At 44.9% G+C, this 16,356-nt stretch overlaps 1 protein-coding gene across 2 annotated transcripts in view; it reads right to left on the bottom strand.

Annotated features, from left to right (window-relative positions):
• Positions 1 to 16,356, bottom strand: part of LOC146809392 (AP-2 complex subunit alpha-1) — a 297,343-nt gene that overhangs the window by 35,180 nt on the left and 245,807 nt on the right. For both annotated transcript variants that reach the window (XM_085616210.1, XM_085616211.1), the window contains 2 exons: positions 14,551 to 14,640; positions 13,927 to 14,050 (listed from right to left, as the gene is read on the bottom strand). In XM_085616210.1, the coding sequence (XP_085472336.1) occupies positions 13,927 to 14,050; positions 14,551 to 14,640 (214 nt within the window). The remainder of the gene's footprint in view (positions 1 to 13,926; positions 14,051 to 14,550; positions 14,641 to 16,356) is intronic.

Below are 16,356 nucleotides of genomic sequence, written 5' to 3'. Positions count from 1 at the left end.
TTTGTGCATGAGGGTGTGTGGGTCAGGAAGTGGTGGTAAGTGAAAGATAAAATGACCCAAAGCACAGAAACAGTTTATTGGAAAGCCCTTTGAATCAGCATAAAAAAGTCACGGAGCTGGAGATGCAAAAATACTGCTGAATGAGAGGGGATACTAACCAATAAGATCCCACTGCTCTCAACCCGTGTGGTGATTATCGAAAGTGTTCTAGTGTAGAAGTAGGGTCGACATGTTTCGCGCTGTATTATGGTCCCTAATGGATCCTAGAGCGCTTCATCAGGACCAGTGAGAGAGAGTACAGAAATGGGAATAGGGAACGACACCCTATATTCCCATGTGTCCTTTTATAGATTATGATACATAGGTACTGTAGCGGCACACGTAGTTATGCGTGTACCTTGTGTTTGGCCTAAAGGAGACAAAAACATAAGGGGGGGGAGGAGAAAAAGAGAGAACGAATGTCATATTGCATCCATTAAAGTGGTGTAAACGTATAAATGTGCTAGATGCACGTGTGCCAATGCCCCTAGTGCGGGGTGCAAACTGGAAGCATGCACGAACATCACGGTGTGGTGCTACATATGCTATTTCAAGAATGTGTGCTTCATATAATCGTAGTGAGAGTTTCAGATGAGGTCATGATCGTCCTAGAGTCGCCAGGGTGACGAAGGTAAGGTACGAAGTGTCTGGGCTACGGAACGGCGGTCGAAGTGGCTTTACAATGATTGGATAGTCGATATAATCAGAAGTGCAGGGAAATAATGCAAATACCAAAAGAAATATAGTAGTTATTATAAAAAACATCCACAAATATGCGCCATGTGCGAGTGGTCGTCAAGTGTAAGGGTGCTGAAGAACACGGACGAGCCTACCAGCGCAGTGGAGGGGGCGGGTCGAGAGCATGGCGGAGAGTAAGAAACTCTCGTAATAGGTGAAAAAGAGACGTAAAAACCATGGTGTGACCCTTCATAAACATGCGTAATGCAAACGAGAATAACGGATATGTCATAATCAAGGATTAACAAATAAAAATTATATTCATACCCTCCCTCAATGAAGGATGAGCCTCCTCAGCAATGCCGTAGGAAGGTAGAGGCAGCTAAACGACAAGAAAAAAGGGCAAAAAGAAGAAGAAGACAAGCGGGGTTACTGGGAACAGTGACTCCGACAGTATTACCCGAGTACTTCTTCAAGTGGACGGCAGCGGGACAGCGAGAGACTTACTTCGCGCTCTTCCAGGTGTGCGGGACGACCTACCCGACATCCACGGATGCTGGAGGTAGAGTCACGGGGAGGCTCGTCCGTGTTCTTCAGCACCCTTACACTTGACGACCACTCGCACATGGCGCATATTTGTGGATGTTTTTTATAATAACTACTATATTTCTTTTGGTATTTGCATTATTTCCCTGCACTTCCGATTATATCGACTAGCCAATCATTGTAAAGCCACTTCGACCGCCGTTCCGTAGCCCAGACACTTCGTACCTTACCTTCGTCACCCAGGCGACTCTAGGACGATCATGACCTCATCTGAAACTCTCACTACGATTATATGAAGCACACATTCTTGAAATAGCATATGTAGCACCACACCTTGGTATTCGTGCATGCTTCCAGTTTGCAACCCGCACTAGGGGCATTGGCACACGTGCATCTAGCACATTTATACGTTTACACCACTTTAATGGATGCAATATGACATTCGTTCTCTCTTTTTCTCCTCCCCCCCTTATGTTTTTGTCTCCTTTAGGCCAAACACAAGGTACACGCATAACTACGTGTGCCGCTACAGTACCTATGTATCATAATCTATAAAAGGACACATGGGAATATAGGGTGTTGTTCCCGATTCCCATTTCTGTACTCTCTCTCACTGGTCCTGATGAAGCGCTCTAGGATCCATTAGGGACCATAATACAGCGCAAAACATGTCGACCTTACTTCTACACTAGAACACTTTCGATAATCACCACACGGGTTGAGAGCAGCGGGATCTTATTGGTTAGTATCCCCTCTCATTCAGCAGTATTTTTGCATCTCCATCCCCGTGACTTTGTTATGCTGATTCAAAGGGCTTTCCAATAAACTGTTTCTGTGCTTTTGGTCATTTTATCTTTCACTTACCACCACGTCCTGACCCACACACCCTCATGCACAAATGCGGCAACTCCTAAAAGATCTCCACCAGAGAGCCCCTTAAAAAGGGCCCGTGAGGGACTGCAGCGCCACCCCCACGAGGAGCACCTGCCCAATGATGATGCTATACACTCGCAAGGGTGTGTGAGGGCACCACAAGACCTATATAGGAGTACTCTTTCTCTCCTCTTGGCACACTCAAGTCTACTGGGAGACACCATACAGGGATTACAGCCGACCTAGCTGTTACATGCCTCTCCCCCTTTTCCCTTAGGAACCGATACCACTACATTATTGCACTAACGTTTGGAGCATTGGTTCAGGACCTCCCTCTAACTAGCTCCCTGTCCCCCTTCTTATTTTTTTTGCCCAAGTGTAAACAGTCTGTAAATACTTATTTACGTAAATCCTGTTATATTGCAACCCCCACACTTCAACTAACTCTCTACATACATACCCAAAACTGCTATGAATTACAATGTACCACATAATACAATGAACAGCATTTGTGGTAGAAATGCTGATCTAATAAACTTCTAAATCTTTGGCATGGCATTTGGGTAAGGTTAAACAAACGGCCTTTGTCAGTCAATCATCTTAGTAAGGGTAGATGAATACTCCTTGATGTTGAAGGTGGCTTGCTACAGGTTTCAAAAAAGGTTGAGGAGCAGATTAAAGACCAACAGGAAGCACCACGTATTGAGATGTTCCTTCTATGAACCTCTGGCATTTTCCTGTACTTTTTTGTAATAGGAATATGGATTTAGGCAACTTGTAGATGCACAGCCTCTACCCAATCCCCTGAGGTGAGGGAAAAGTTGATAAAGATCAACTTTCTGACTAGGCCTAGTTCCAATATCTATGTGATGTTTGGGATGTTTTCTGGCTCTGAAAATATCCTGAACTGATCACTTTCCCCTGTTTACGACATGGACTGGTTCACCTGCACAGTTCTTTAGTAGAAGAGGTTTCTTATTCAAGTTGAGTAACTGAAACCAAGAAGTTGGTTTTGGTGGAATAATGAATGAAACTGCCTTGAAATGTGGAGTTCCCTTGGTTTGCAACAGTTAGAACTCACTTTTCTTTTGTGATCATTTCCCACTCTTCCTGCTGAGAACAGCGACCCCTTCTGAAGATTCGAATGGAAGGAGAGTATTGAGGCATCATTAGAAGTTTTTAGAGGGAGAACTACCCAATGCGCTGGATGGTTCTGATTGAGTATTTTTATTTTTAGAGCCCCTCTCTGCAGAGAGTGATAACTCGTTTTGCAGCTTCTATTGTTGATATCGCCAGTGAGAGACTGAACCCTCCAAGGGTTGTAATGGCAGACACTATGTTTGCATTGGGACTTGAAGAATTATTTTTCTTTTCTTTGAGACCCACAGTCTTGAGTGGCTACTCCTCATTTTTACTATTTCCTTATCAGTATACTGGCAACAGAAGAGCCCGAGAGATAAAGTTTTCTTTTGTGATGCATTAGCTTTCAGCATAGTGAGGCACAACAAAGATGAATGCCTCAGAGGGACTCCATGACAGTGTCCCAATACTGTCAAGTCCTCGGAGTCTAATCACTTGACTGGATACCAGAGAGTCTACTCACCTTGGTAGGTCTTCAGCAAAACACTCGAGCCCCTCCCAAAGTTCTCAGCCATAGTGTAAAAGGAGGGGAATGGCACTGGCGATCCTAAGTGCTGTAGCCTTTTTCTGCATATTTTCCTACCTCCTCCATCTATCCACTTGCTCTTCCTGTCATGCAATATGGAAGTTTTGAGGACTGAGGCATGCTTCCTTCTAATGAACCTCACAATAACAGCGAGTGGCCTGGGGAATATTTTGAGAAAATCCAGGTCTTGTGGACCAGCCGTGGGGGGGAGCGAGGGGAGGATGTAGTAATGTCTCCTCCATTAATTCCAGTAAACATAGCATCAACGAATAAGTGGCCTTGGTGATGCCCTTGGTGGAAGGGTTTCCTTATTACAGATACCGCTGTGTGTGGTACTTTCATGGAGATATTCAATTTTGAGGCTTGCCTTACTAAAGCTTCATGAAAGGGGGTTATGCCATTCTCTAGATAGAACCTGCGATACATATGTATATGAAGACTATGAAGCCCCAACGTCTAAGTTTGAACAAGAAGGAGATTCAGATGGAGATCCCTTTCCCTCCTAGGCATGTGTGGAAAGCCTGAATCAATCAGAGGAGAATAAGGAGCTTCAGGGAGAACATGGCCACCTGAAGATCTTCAATGTGACAGCAAAATGTTTTGAATAGAAGGCATTCACCTAGGTTAAGCAGCAGGCTCTTCCATCGGTCCTCAGCAGGAAAGACAAAATGCAGAGGCCATACAGGTGATGAAGACGATCCATCAGCTGGTGATTGTCTCTCTCTCATCTAAGGGAGCTCAGCAGAGGATACAAACATCGAAAATTTGACACTGACTGGGTGACGTTGCGAGGTGGCATGGCAGTAGCAGTGCCGCCAATGAATGCTGTGGTGATGTCGACTGGATAGTTTAGCTCAATGGCAAAGGAAATGTGGTCGTACGTCTGTAACAATTCAATGGCGAAGGTCATCCTGTTGACAGCTTAAATGCTTTGAAATGGTTGACTTGCTAGACCGGTGATGCTGGTTCGTTGTCAACTTCGAGCCAGTCTTCGAAGGGAAGCATGTTGGGACCAAGCAACGCTGTGGTCTTTAATGGTGAACGGGACAGTGAGAATAACGATAACGTCGCATTTCAGATTTATCACCTTTCCCAATCTGGATATCACTCTGTAGGGGTTGTATGGGGTGGCAGACACAATACCAGTGAAAGGCAAATGCTACTTACCAGTATGCATCTGTTCTTGGCATGTACAGCTGCAGATCCACACACTAAGCATAATCACCATCCGGTGTTGGGCCCGGATGTTTGCACTTGTTTTTGTCTTGGAGAAGTCTTTGGAAGTCACGAGGTAGGTGACTCCTCCTTTGGATGATAGTGCGCATGGGCATCGGCTCCATCTTCAGATTGTTTTTCGCCAGCAGGGAATTATGGAGTTTTGTGAGAAACAGATAAGATGCCCATGTATGCTATATCTAAATAAGATAAAACTGGAACAGATAAAGGTAGCCGGGGAGGTGGGTGGGCGTGTGTGGATCTGCAGCTCTACATGCCAAGAACAGATGCATACTGGTAAGTAGCATTTGCCGTTCGAGGCATATGAGCTTCAGATCACACACTAAGCATAGATTGTATAGCAGTACCCCTCCTTAGCGGTGACCACCAGTATCTGTTGCAGTAGTTTGAAATAACGTTTTGATTACAGCCTGGCTCACACTAGCTTGCTGCTTTGTTTGCACATCTACACAATAGTGCTTTGTGAATGTGTGCGGTGTAGACCATGTAGCTGCTTTGCAGATGTCATGTAAGAGAATGTTTCCTAAAAATGCCATTGAAGCCCCTATCTTTCAGGTAGAGTGGGCTTTAGGGGGAACTGACAATGTTCGTTTTGCTTTGTGATAGCAAATCTGAATGCATTTGACAATCCACCTTGCTATCCCAGATTTTGATATGGGGTTGCCTTTATGTGGTGGTGAGAAGGGTACAAAAAGCTGTTTTGTCTTACGAAAAGGTTTTGTTCTTTTAATGTAATAAAGCAGTGCTCTTTTGACATCTAGTGTGGAGAGCTCTTTCTGCGACTGTTTGAGGTTGCGAGAAGAACACTGGCAACTCTACAGACTGATTGAGGTGGAAGGGAGAAATAACTTTAGGGAGGAATTTAGGATTAGTTTGTAGAACAACCGTATTATGATGTATTTGTAGGAAAGGTTCCTGAATGGTTAGTGCTTGGAGTTCGCTAACTCTTCTAAGAGAAGTGATGGCTACTAAAAAAGCAACCTTCCATGTTAAAAACTGTAGCTCACATTTATGTAGAGGTTCAAATGGAGGACCCATTAGTCTTGTCAGAACGATGTTTAAATTCCACACAGGTGAGGGTGCTACTCTGGGAGGAATTATTCTTTTGAGGCCTTCCATAAATGCTTTGATGGCAGGCACCCTGAAAAGTGATAAGTGTTGCCTATTTTGTAAATAGGCCGCTATGGCAGCGAGGTGCAACCTAATGGATGTATAAGCCAAGTTACACCTTTGGAGATGTAGTAGGTAACCTATGATGTGTTGGATAGACACATCTAGAGGATTGATGGTGTTGTTATGACAATATATAACAAATCTTTTCCACTTGGCTGCATAGCAGGCCTTAGTGGTGGGACGTCTAGCCTCCTTAATTACGTCCATACAGTCAGGGGGAAGGTTAAGGTAACCAAATTCTAAGACCTCAGGAACCAGATCGCAAGGTTGAGCTGAGCTGAGGCCAGGTGTCTGATTTCTCCATGGTTCTGGGTTAAGAGGCGTGGGGAGAGGTGCAGTTTTTAGTGCGGAACCACAGAGAGTTCCAGTATTGTGGTGTACCAATGTTGTCTGGCCCAAGTTGGAGCAACTAGAATGAGAGTCAGTGAGTGTTGCTGTAGTTTTCGCACCACCAATAGAATGAGTGGGAGAGGCGTAAAAGCGTACGCAAATCTGCCTGACCAATGCATCCATATCGCATTGCCTTTGGACAATGGGTGTGGGAATCTGGCAGCGAAGCTTGGGCATTTGGCGTTTTCGTGTGTGGCGAAAAGGTCTATGTGAGGGTGGCCCCAGATTTGAAAAAATGGTTGAAGAACTTGCGGATGAAGTTCCCACTCGTGAATCTGTTGCGTTTGACGGCTTAACAGATCGGCTATATTGTTTTGGACTCCCGGGACATGTTGGGCCAGGAGTAAAATGTTCTGCAGTACAGCCCCTCTCCATATGCTTTGTGCTAGATGTGAGAGGAGTAGAGAATGTATCCTGCCGTGTTTCTGTGTGTAATACATGGCTGTCATGTTGTCTGTGCGGATTAGGACAACCTTGCCTGATATTTGCTTTTGGAATGCTTTTAGGTCTAGGAATATGGCTAGTAACTCCAGGTGGTTGATGTGGAGTAATTTCTGTTGAGGAGTCCACCTGCCCTGCATGGTGTGATGTAAAAGATGAGCTCCCCAGCTGGAGAGCGATGCGTCTGTTGTCAGGACAATTTGTGGAACTGGCTCTAGGAATGGTCGCTATTTGGAAAGGTTTTTGGTGTTCCACCACTGCAGAGAGCGGTGAGTGCGACCGTCTACAACACCAGATCTGTTAACTGACTTTGAGCCTGGTTCCATTGGCGTGCTAGGCACTCTTGGAGTCTTGCGTGTGGCACTATAAATATGCAAGAGGCCATCATCCCTATGAGTTGCATGAACACGATAGCTGGAAGAGAGTGTTGAGGCTGAAATTTGGTTATGAGGGGTTGTGTGCTTGCTATCCTGGCTGGACTGGGATAAGCGAGCGCTTTTGAGGTGTCTATTGTGGCCCCTAGGTATTGTTGTATGTGGGACGGTTGTAGATGAGACTTTGCATGTTTTACTGTGAACCCCAAGTCGTGGAGTAGTTGAATAGTGGCGTGAGTGTATTGTACACGCTGGCTTTTATGAGCCAGTCGTCTAGATATGGGATGACGTGAATGTGCTGTCTTCTTAGATGGGCTGCCACTACCGCTAGGCACTAGGTGAATACCCAGGGTGCTGTGGTGACTCCGAAAGGGAGTACCTTGAATTGATAGTGTTGACCGTCCAATACGAACCTGAGATATTTCCTGTGAGATGTGTGAATGGGAAAGTGGAAGTAGGTGTCTTTGAGATCTAAAGTGGCAAGAAAGTCACCTTGTGAAAGAAGAGGAAGGATCTGCTGAAGTGTGTCCATGTGAAAATGGTCTGACTGTATGTAGAGGTTTAGGGATCTGAGGTCCAGAATAGGTCTCAGAGAGCCGTCCTTTTTTGGTATGAGAAAATACAGAGAGTAAACTCCTGTGTTTTGTTGGTGCAGGGGAACTGGTTCTATTGCACTCTTTTGTAGGAGGGAGATGACTTCCTGCTTGAGCAGTGATAAATGTTCCAACGACATTGGGCGCTGTTTGGGTGGTATGTTTGGGGGGGGTAGAGGTGAGTTCTAGACAGTAGCCCGATTGAATGATTTGTCTCACCCACCTGTCTGTGGGGATGTTGGTCCAAACAGGCAGGAACTGTTGTAATCTTCCCCCGACTGGAGTGGAATGGGCCGGGGGAACGGTGGGAAGTCACTGGGTAGGGGTGGAGGCAGAGCAGGTGTTATTGGTCTTGCCTCTAACTTTGTTATTGTTGCCTCTGTAGCCTCCTCTCTGGTAACCTCTGGTGAATGTAGACTGGGTGGGAGTATTATAAGAGGTGGAGGGGTTGTCAGAGGTGTAGCCTCTGGAGGTGCCTTTGTAAGAGGGATGACAAAAGGAACATCTGGGAGCTTGCGATTGCAAGGCTCCCACTGATTTAGCTGTGTCCGTGTACTTTTTCATCTTTTCAAGGGATGAATCAACATTAGGTCCAAATAAGTTTTCCTGATCGAATGGTTGGTTTAAGAGGGAACTTTGAATTTCAGGTTTGAAACCTGAAATGCGTAGCCAGGCATGTCTACACAGGAGAACGCTTGTGTCGACAGCTCTGGAGGCGGTATCTGCCACATCCAGCGCACAACGAATGGAGGTGTTGGTGATAAGTTTCCCCTCTTGTATAAGTTGATTGCCTTTGTCCTTATATTTGTCCGGGAGGTGATGCAATAGGGTTTCAAGTTGGTCGGAATGTGCCCTATCGTACCTAGCCAACAGTGCTTGAGTGTTGGCGATACGCCATATGTTAGCTGCCTGTGAAGCAGTTCTTTTGCCAGAGGCGTCTAAGAGTTTGGACTCTTTATCGGGGGTGGAGCATCCCTTGATGTTTAAGAGTTGGCCCTCTTTCTAGCATTGGAGACTACAAGGGAGTCTAGTGGTATGGGGCCCTTAATGTATGCTGGGTCCGCTGGGGCAGCCTTGTATTTTTTCTCAATCCTGGGGTTTACAACCCTAGCCCTGACAGGATCTTTAAATACCTCAGGTGCATGCTTGGTAACTCCTTTCAGCATGGGCAGAATAGTGGTGGACATATGTGGGTTATCAAAGGTGTCCATAAGGAAATCCTTTCCCACAGGGTCAGTATGTAAGTCAACCCCGTGGTATTGGGCAGCTCTGTGTAAAAGCTCATGAAAACCCATTGTGTCCTCTGGAGGGGAAGGCCTGGAGGGGTAGATGTCATCCTGTGGAACATTAGGGACATCTGGAGTACTATAATCGTCCCATGGGTCAGGGGAATAAGGTGGATCCCCTAGTGGCTCATCATCCGGACTCCTTCCTGTGTCATCAGAGGTGTCATCATCATCATCCATTGGTGGAGGAGATGTTGTAGGAGAATGGTTTAGGTAGAGGAGGAGGTGGGGAGGAGGTGGGGGAAGTGGTGGAGAAGGGACCCTGAGGGGAGATGAATGAATGAATGAAGATGTGCTTATATAGCGCATGGCTACCCGGAGGCATCCCAGTGCTGCGGAGTGCGAGTCAAGGAGGAGGTGGAATTATAGATATAGCCAGGTTTTAAGTTGTTTCCTAAATGACAGATGGTTGGCTTCCCTACGAAGGGAGAGGGGAAGAGTGTTCCAGAGTTTCGGGGCATTGTAGGAAAGGAGATATGGCAATGTCGCTTATTTTAGGTGGTGGAGCCGGTACAGGCGTATCCAATGGTCTCTTCTTTGTACTTAAAGTCAGCTGACCAGTTTTAGGGTCTTTTAGAAGAGTTTTCTGTTTAAACAGCTCTTCTGATGGAGGTTGGTCTTTCGGCACCGACCGTTTCGGTTCGGAAGACTTGCGCGACACCGACTCCTTTGGCTTAGAACTCTGGTGTTTTACAGTCTCTGTGGCCGCTTGTGGAACTGGGTGTTTTTTCGGATCCAAGGCTTTTTTCGGCTCCGAAGGGTGTGAAGCCGAAACTTTAGGGATCGGCCTTTTGCTCGGCTCCGAGTGTTTTTTCGGAGTGGATGGGGCGGTGCCTGTAGATTTCGATGCAGAGTGCTTGGATGTGGAGGCAGCGGTCGGCACGGAGGAGGAGGGCGGTTTCTTTTTCGGTGCCGGTGTCCGCTCAGTACCGATGGTAGACTGACTCGAGCCCGAGTCGCTTGAAGGCTTAGTAGGCTTCTTTACCGTGCCGAGGGTGGAGCATGGGAAGCAGTCTCTCGGTGTGCACCTGGGCCCGAAGGTGAAGGTGTGACCGAAGCCTTTTTCGATGATGTAGGGAGGGGGTCGGGTCGATGTCTCTACTTACGACCCACTGCCCAGGAGTGATGTCCTCGATGTCGGAGTCATCGGCTTCGGAGGCGCTGATGGGGCCTTCTTCGATGCGCTCCTGTTCAGGTACATCAACGCCCTCCTGGAAGATGTCATTGGGAATGGGCGCCGACGAGCGAGCAATTGTTCTCCTGGCTCGACGATCTCGAATGGTCTTCTTCGAGCAGACAGAGGCACAAGCTGCACAGTCTCTGGCCTCGTGCTCCGGAGACAAGCAGAGGTTGCACACCTCATGCAGATCAGTGTGGGGAAATTTCGACCCACATTGAGGACATTTCTTGAATGGCGTCCTTTCCATGAGCCAGATACCAATGCCCAGGTAGGCCCGAAGGCCTTCGTCGACGACCGGAATCGAGGAGTTCGATGTTGAAAAGATGAGCGACGCTTAGGGATCGCGATCGAAAACAATACCGGAGAAGAGTGAAGGATTGCGCGTCGAGAGTGGAATCGATAATGGTTCCGAACTGGAGCGCGAGAAACCCATCTGAGCCCGATGGCGGAAAAAACACAATCTTGAAGATGGAGCCGATGCCCATGCGCACTATCAACCAAAGGAAGAGTCGCCTACCTCGTGACTTCCAAAGACTTTTCCATGACAAAAACAAGTGCAAACATCCGGGCCCAACACCAGATGGCGATCTATGCTTAGTGTGTGATCTGCAGCTCATATGCCTCGAACACAGTGTTTCCTGGAGAGCTTTTTAGCTATTTTCTTATCCTTTGACCTTAGAACTTCCAGCATGCCACAGAGTTTTATATCTTCTCATTTTTAACGCCCCTCTTTGACATTTATTAGTAAAAGTCACAACCCTTTACGGAACGAGAGGAGTCTGACACTCCACACATTTGGTGTGAATCCAAAGCAGTATTCTTTCTCACACTAGATAAGGCACTTAATATAAAGAGAAGACATTCTGACAGGAACAAATCGGCAGAATAGAAAGGGTAAAAAGGGCTTTATTTGCTTGTCATATGTAAGAAGCATTGAGTAAAAGCAGAAAAAGAAATATTCTGATAAAAAGTTTCTACGAAAAACAGGTGTGAAATCAACCCGTGTATTACAGTTTCTCACTCATATGAGTAAAAAAGAAAAAAAAGAACGGACTCTGTGAAGCAACTGCCAGTACAAATCATTATAGGTAATGGAATCTCTTGTAGCCTTAATGGGGCAGGAATCATTTCTAACTCTCATAATATAAACCTATTAGGCTGCACTTTTAATCATTACTTAGACAAATAGGCAGGAGACTAAATAATAGGTATTTCAGACTACAAAATGGAAAATCTTTCCTGCAATAGGCATCTGGACGATGCTCTGCAAAATATGGACAAGTTGAAGTCTTCACCCTTTCCACCGATATATGTACAGATATATTGATGAAATGTGTTCAAGGGGTCGCCGCACTCAGTGGGAAAATATGTTAATGGTTATTAGTATCAATAAAGATCGAACAATGCAGAGCTTGAGTTTTCTTAAAGAATCACTTTTTTTTGGCTAAGGAGAACTAGTCCTCTCCCAATACATGTACCAATAGTATGGAGGCATGGTGGGAAGATGTATATGTACTTTGTAGATCCGAGACAAGTCAAGCATGTTCACAGTTTATTTAGACTCTGCACACTGGGTCACTGTAGCTAGATCTGTTCGTTTGAATAAACTCAGCCAGAACTGGGTTATATCTGGTCAAAATCAGGGATCAATTTTTGAAACACAAATTCAGAGCAGACCCTGGAGAGGCGTATCCTTATCCAGACTGGATCATGATCAGACATACTGCTGCTGCATGAGACACTGAACATGCTCAGAGATTACCTGCACCTTGGACAAACTTGCCCAGACTTGGGCTGGACTCTGGACAAATGCATCCAAAATTCATCTGCATGCAAATCTGCCCATAGTTCTAGGGAAGACCCTGCTTGCTAACCTCAAATTAATAGAATATGGAACAGCCTCACTCAGTTTTGAACTAACCTCTAGGTAGACCACCCGAATCTGGGCTGAACCCAGGGGCAGACTCTCCCAGAAAGCCTCGAAAAATCAGAAAAATGTTACTAGACCTGCAGGTCTAGTAATATGAATAATCTACTCGACTTAACTGTAAAGTGCTTAACCCATTAACCGGTCTCATTATGTCATCCTATATAAATATTAAATTTTTTTAGAGCCACCTTTTTCTTCATTATCACATATGAGAGCACCTTCCAATATATGTGTTTTGGCATTGCTGCTGTACAAAAAAACTTATTTAGTTTGATTTAATAGACTAAACATTTGCTCCCTGCATACTACGAATCTAGCCTACATAGAGGGTACACATGACCCCTGACTTGCCTCTTAGTTAATTAAACATGCAGTTTCACTAATAAAACGATATAGTGTATAAACAATAATCTGTGGAAATTAGATTTCAGCAAACATATTTTTCCTTTGCACATCACCAAGTAACCTGTTCTCATTTGTTTTCATCCTATTAAAATATTGTTTTTTTTATCACACATAATTACAAACCAAAGGTTTTCCTAACAACTGAAATGTATTTTGAAATGTTTGTACAGTTCACTTTTTTGCTATTTAAATGTGTGTTGGAATAAAACATGACATCCTACAGCCTTTTATTTTATACTTTTCGTACAGCACTTTATCAAGACAGTTCACTTTACAAAATTCTGGAACTTCGCAGTCAGAGAAAAAAAATATTTGTAGATGTAAACTGACTTTTGATCTTTGTCTCTGAACACAGAACAAATGTGACAAGATAAAAACAACATGTATAAGCATCTTTAATGCTACGTCACTTAGTGAGTGCACTGAACACCTGTTGTTTTGTCAGCTCGCCAGAAGGGGTAAGAAGGCCCTAAATACAGCTCGCCCTGATAGAATCTGACCTGCCACAGTGAGTGGGCGAGTAGATTTGTTGAGGTCTGCCCAGAGCAGAACCTGACTCTTGGAAGACCAACCTGGAGATGAAAAGACACGAGGCAGACCAACACTGCAGCACTAGCCCTAGAAAAATTTACCGACTGAAGGACCTGTCTAAAAGCAGACTAACCCGGAGGTTAATAGAATTTGGGACCAATTCACTGAAAGTCGGACTGGATCCTAGGTAGAGCATCCAAATTTGGAATGGACCCTGAACATACTCTTCCATTGGAGGACTAGACCCTGAGCAGACACATTCAGTGTTGAATGAGACTTTCCAATGTCCTATTCAGAACAGGTGTTTAGCTTGTACAGACTCACACAGCGCACAAAAGGACTCTAGGTAAACACAACCAGATATGGACTGGGCCCTATGCAGACTTACCAAGAAATGTGTTGGACACTAGGCAAAATCACCCTTAGGTTTATCACATCTTCACCAAACACACCAAAAGCAGTGCTGCACTGAACAGGTCTCTAGGCAAACTCACCTAAAGAAGGACCACACCATGGTCACATACACTCAATACTCAACTACAGGTAGATTTCCTGTAGAGTTCCATAGTCACATGCTGCAATTACCTAAATTTAATGTTCATGAGGGGAACCTCGTTAAAGTCGGACAGACACTCGATGTTTAGGACCTGCTGCACCTGAGCCCCTCCTTCTACAGTAGGGTCCACTGGCTTTGTCTGGATGTTTAGATGTGAGCAGTTATGTTAAAGGCAAACTTACATGACAGAAAAATATGGCTCACAGGGAGATCGAGATTGAAGAGAAAAGGAAAGGAACGGGGTATAGAAAGGTCAGAGAAGGTCAGAGGGAAGAAAGAAAAGACAAGCAGGAGGGAGACGGGTAGGAAGCAAGGGGGAAGGGAAAAAGAGACATGGGGAGACCAATAGGAAATAATGAGAGACGCAAAAGGAAGGGATTTGCAAGGAAATGAGAGAGGAAGGAAGAGATGTATAGCAGTAGAATAGGAAAATATAGGAAGGTGGATATAGGAAAAGACAGAGAGCTGCTATATTTTGAATCAGTTAAATCTGAAATATTGCTGGTCTCTATTTCACAATTTCTGTGGTAGAAATGAAAAAGAGAGAATAGACAGGTTACAGCGAGAGCAAAAGACATTGGGGAGACACCAACACGACACAAAATGCCAGTCCTGGTTTTCTGTAAGTATGAGATCCAGCAGTAAAAGGATATGGTTCTGCAGGTTTCCAGGGTAAGAGACAGTAGGGGTGAAACTCTGAAACTGAACAGAGGTTTTGTTCCCATAGAAGAGGTACATCCGACCTGTCGAAAGAAAGTAAAAACAGGCAGATATGTGAAAATAATAATCCTCCAAATGAAGCATTCTGAGACATTCAGAGCATGCACAACACTAGATATGCCAGTGGCCAGAGACCTAAAGTACCATTTGTTCAGCACGGATGGTAGGCCAAGGGCAGACTGACAAGATCATTGGTGGCTCACCTCTTATAAAGAACTCACATACTGACTGTTATTCTGGTCAACTAACCTCATAGTTTAACGAACATTTGGCCACTACAGATAGACCTCTTATGATATGGGGTCCTGAATCAAACCTCATTACCTCAAGAATGAGATCACCTTCCTACCTCCAAACCACTTTCCACTACTCAATTATTTAATTAATCACTTTGGGGCTGATTTATATGTTGGCAGTAAAGATACTCCTTACTGCCATCATAATGGTCCGCCCACCTAATTTAGAAAGGAATATTCTACTTACCAGTATGCATCTGTTCTTGCCATGTAGAGCTGCAGATCTACACACTGTGCATAGATCGCCATCTGGTGTTGGGCCCAGATGTTTGCACTTGTTTTTGTCTTGGAAAGTCTTTGGAAGTCACGAGGTATGTGACTCCTCCTTTGGATGGTAGTGCGCATGGGCTCCATCCTCAGATTGTTTTTCGCCAGCAGGGAAATGATGGAGCTTAGTAAGAAACAGGAAAGATGCCCGGGGAGGCGAGTGGGCACGTGTAGATCTGCAGCTCTACATGCCAAGAACAGATGCATACTGGTAAGTAGCATATTACGTTCAAGGCATATGAGCTGCAGATTACACACTGTGCATAGATTGTATAGCAGTAGCCCCTCCTAGCGGTGACCACGAGTATCTGTTGCAGTAGTTTGAAATAGTGTTTTGAGTACAGCTTGGCCCACACTAGCTTGATGTTTAGTTTGTACATCAAAACAATAGTGTTTTGTGAATGTGTGCGGTGTAGACCATGTAGCTGCTCTGCAGATATCATCTAAGGGGATGTTCTCTAAAAATGCCATTGAAGCCCCTATCTTTCGTGTAGAGTGGGCTTTAGGAGGAACAGATAATGCATGTTTTGCTTTGTGGTAACAAATCTGTATGCATTTGGCAATCCACCTAGCTATCCCAGATTTTGATATGGGGTTGCCCTTGTGTGGTGGTGGGAATGACACGAATAGTTGTTTGGTCTTATGAAAAGGTTGTGTTCTCTCTATGTAGTACAGTAGTGCTCTTTTGACATCTAAGGTGTGAAGAGCTCTTTCTGCGACTGTTTGTGGCTGCGAGAAGAATACGGGCAGCTCCACAGATTGATTGAGGTGGAAGGGAGGGAGGAATTTAGGATTAGTGTGGAGAACAACCTTATTAAGATGCATCTGCAGAAAAGGTTCCTGAATGGTTAGTGCTTGCAGTTGACTAACTCTTCGTAAAGAAGTAATGGCTACTAGGAAAGCAGTTTTCCATGTTAAGAATTGTAGCTCACATTTATGTAGAGGTTCAAATGGAGGCCCCATTAGTCTTGTGAGAACGATGTTTAAATTCCAGAGAGGGGAAGGTGGTACTCTGGGGGGAATTATTCTCTTGAGTCCTTCCATAAAGGCCTTTATGGCAGGTAATCTGAAAAGTGAAAGATGTTGTCTATTTTGTAGATATGCTGCTATGGCAGAAAGATGCAGTCTGATAGACGTGTAGGCTAAGTTGCATCTTGGGAGGTGTAATAAGTAGCC

This window comes from Triturus cristatus, chromosome 7 (genome assembly GCF_964204655.1).
Source record: "Triturus cristatus chromosome 7, aTriCri1.1, whole genome shotgun sequence".
In the NCBI taxonomy this organism is placed as follows: Eukaryota; Metazoa; Chordata; class Amphibia; order Caudata; family Salamandridae; genus Triturus; species Triturus cristatus.
This window is presented reverse-complemented; position numbering and strand designations above follow the sequence as displayed.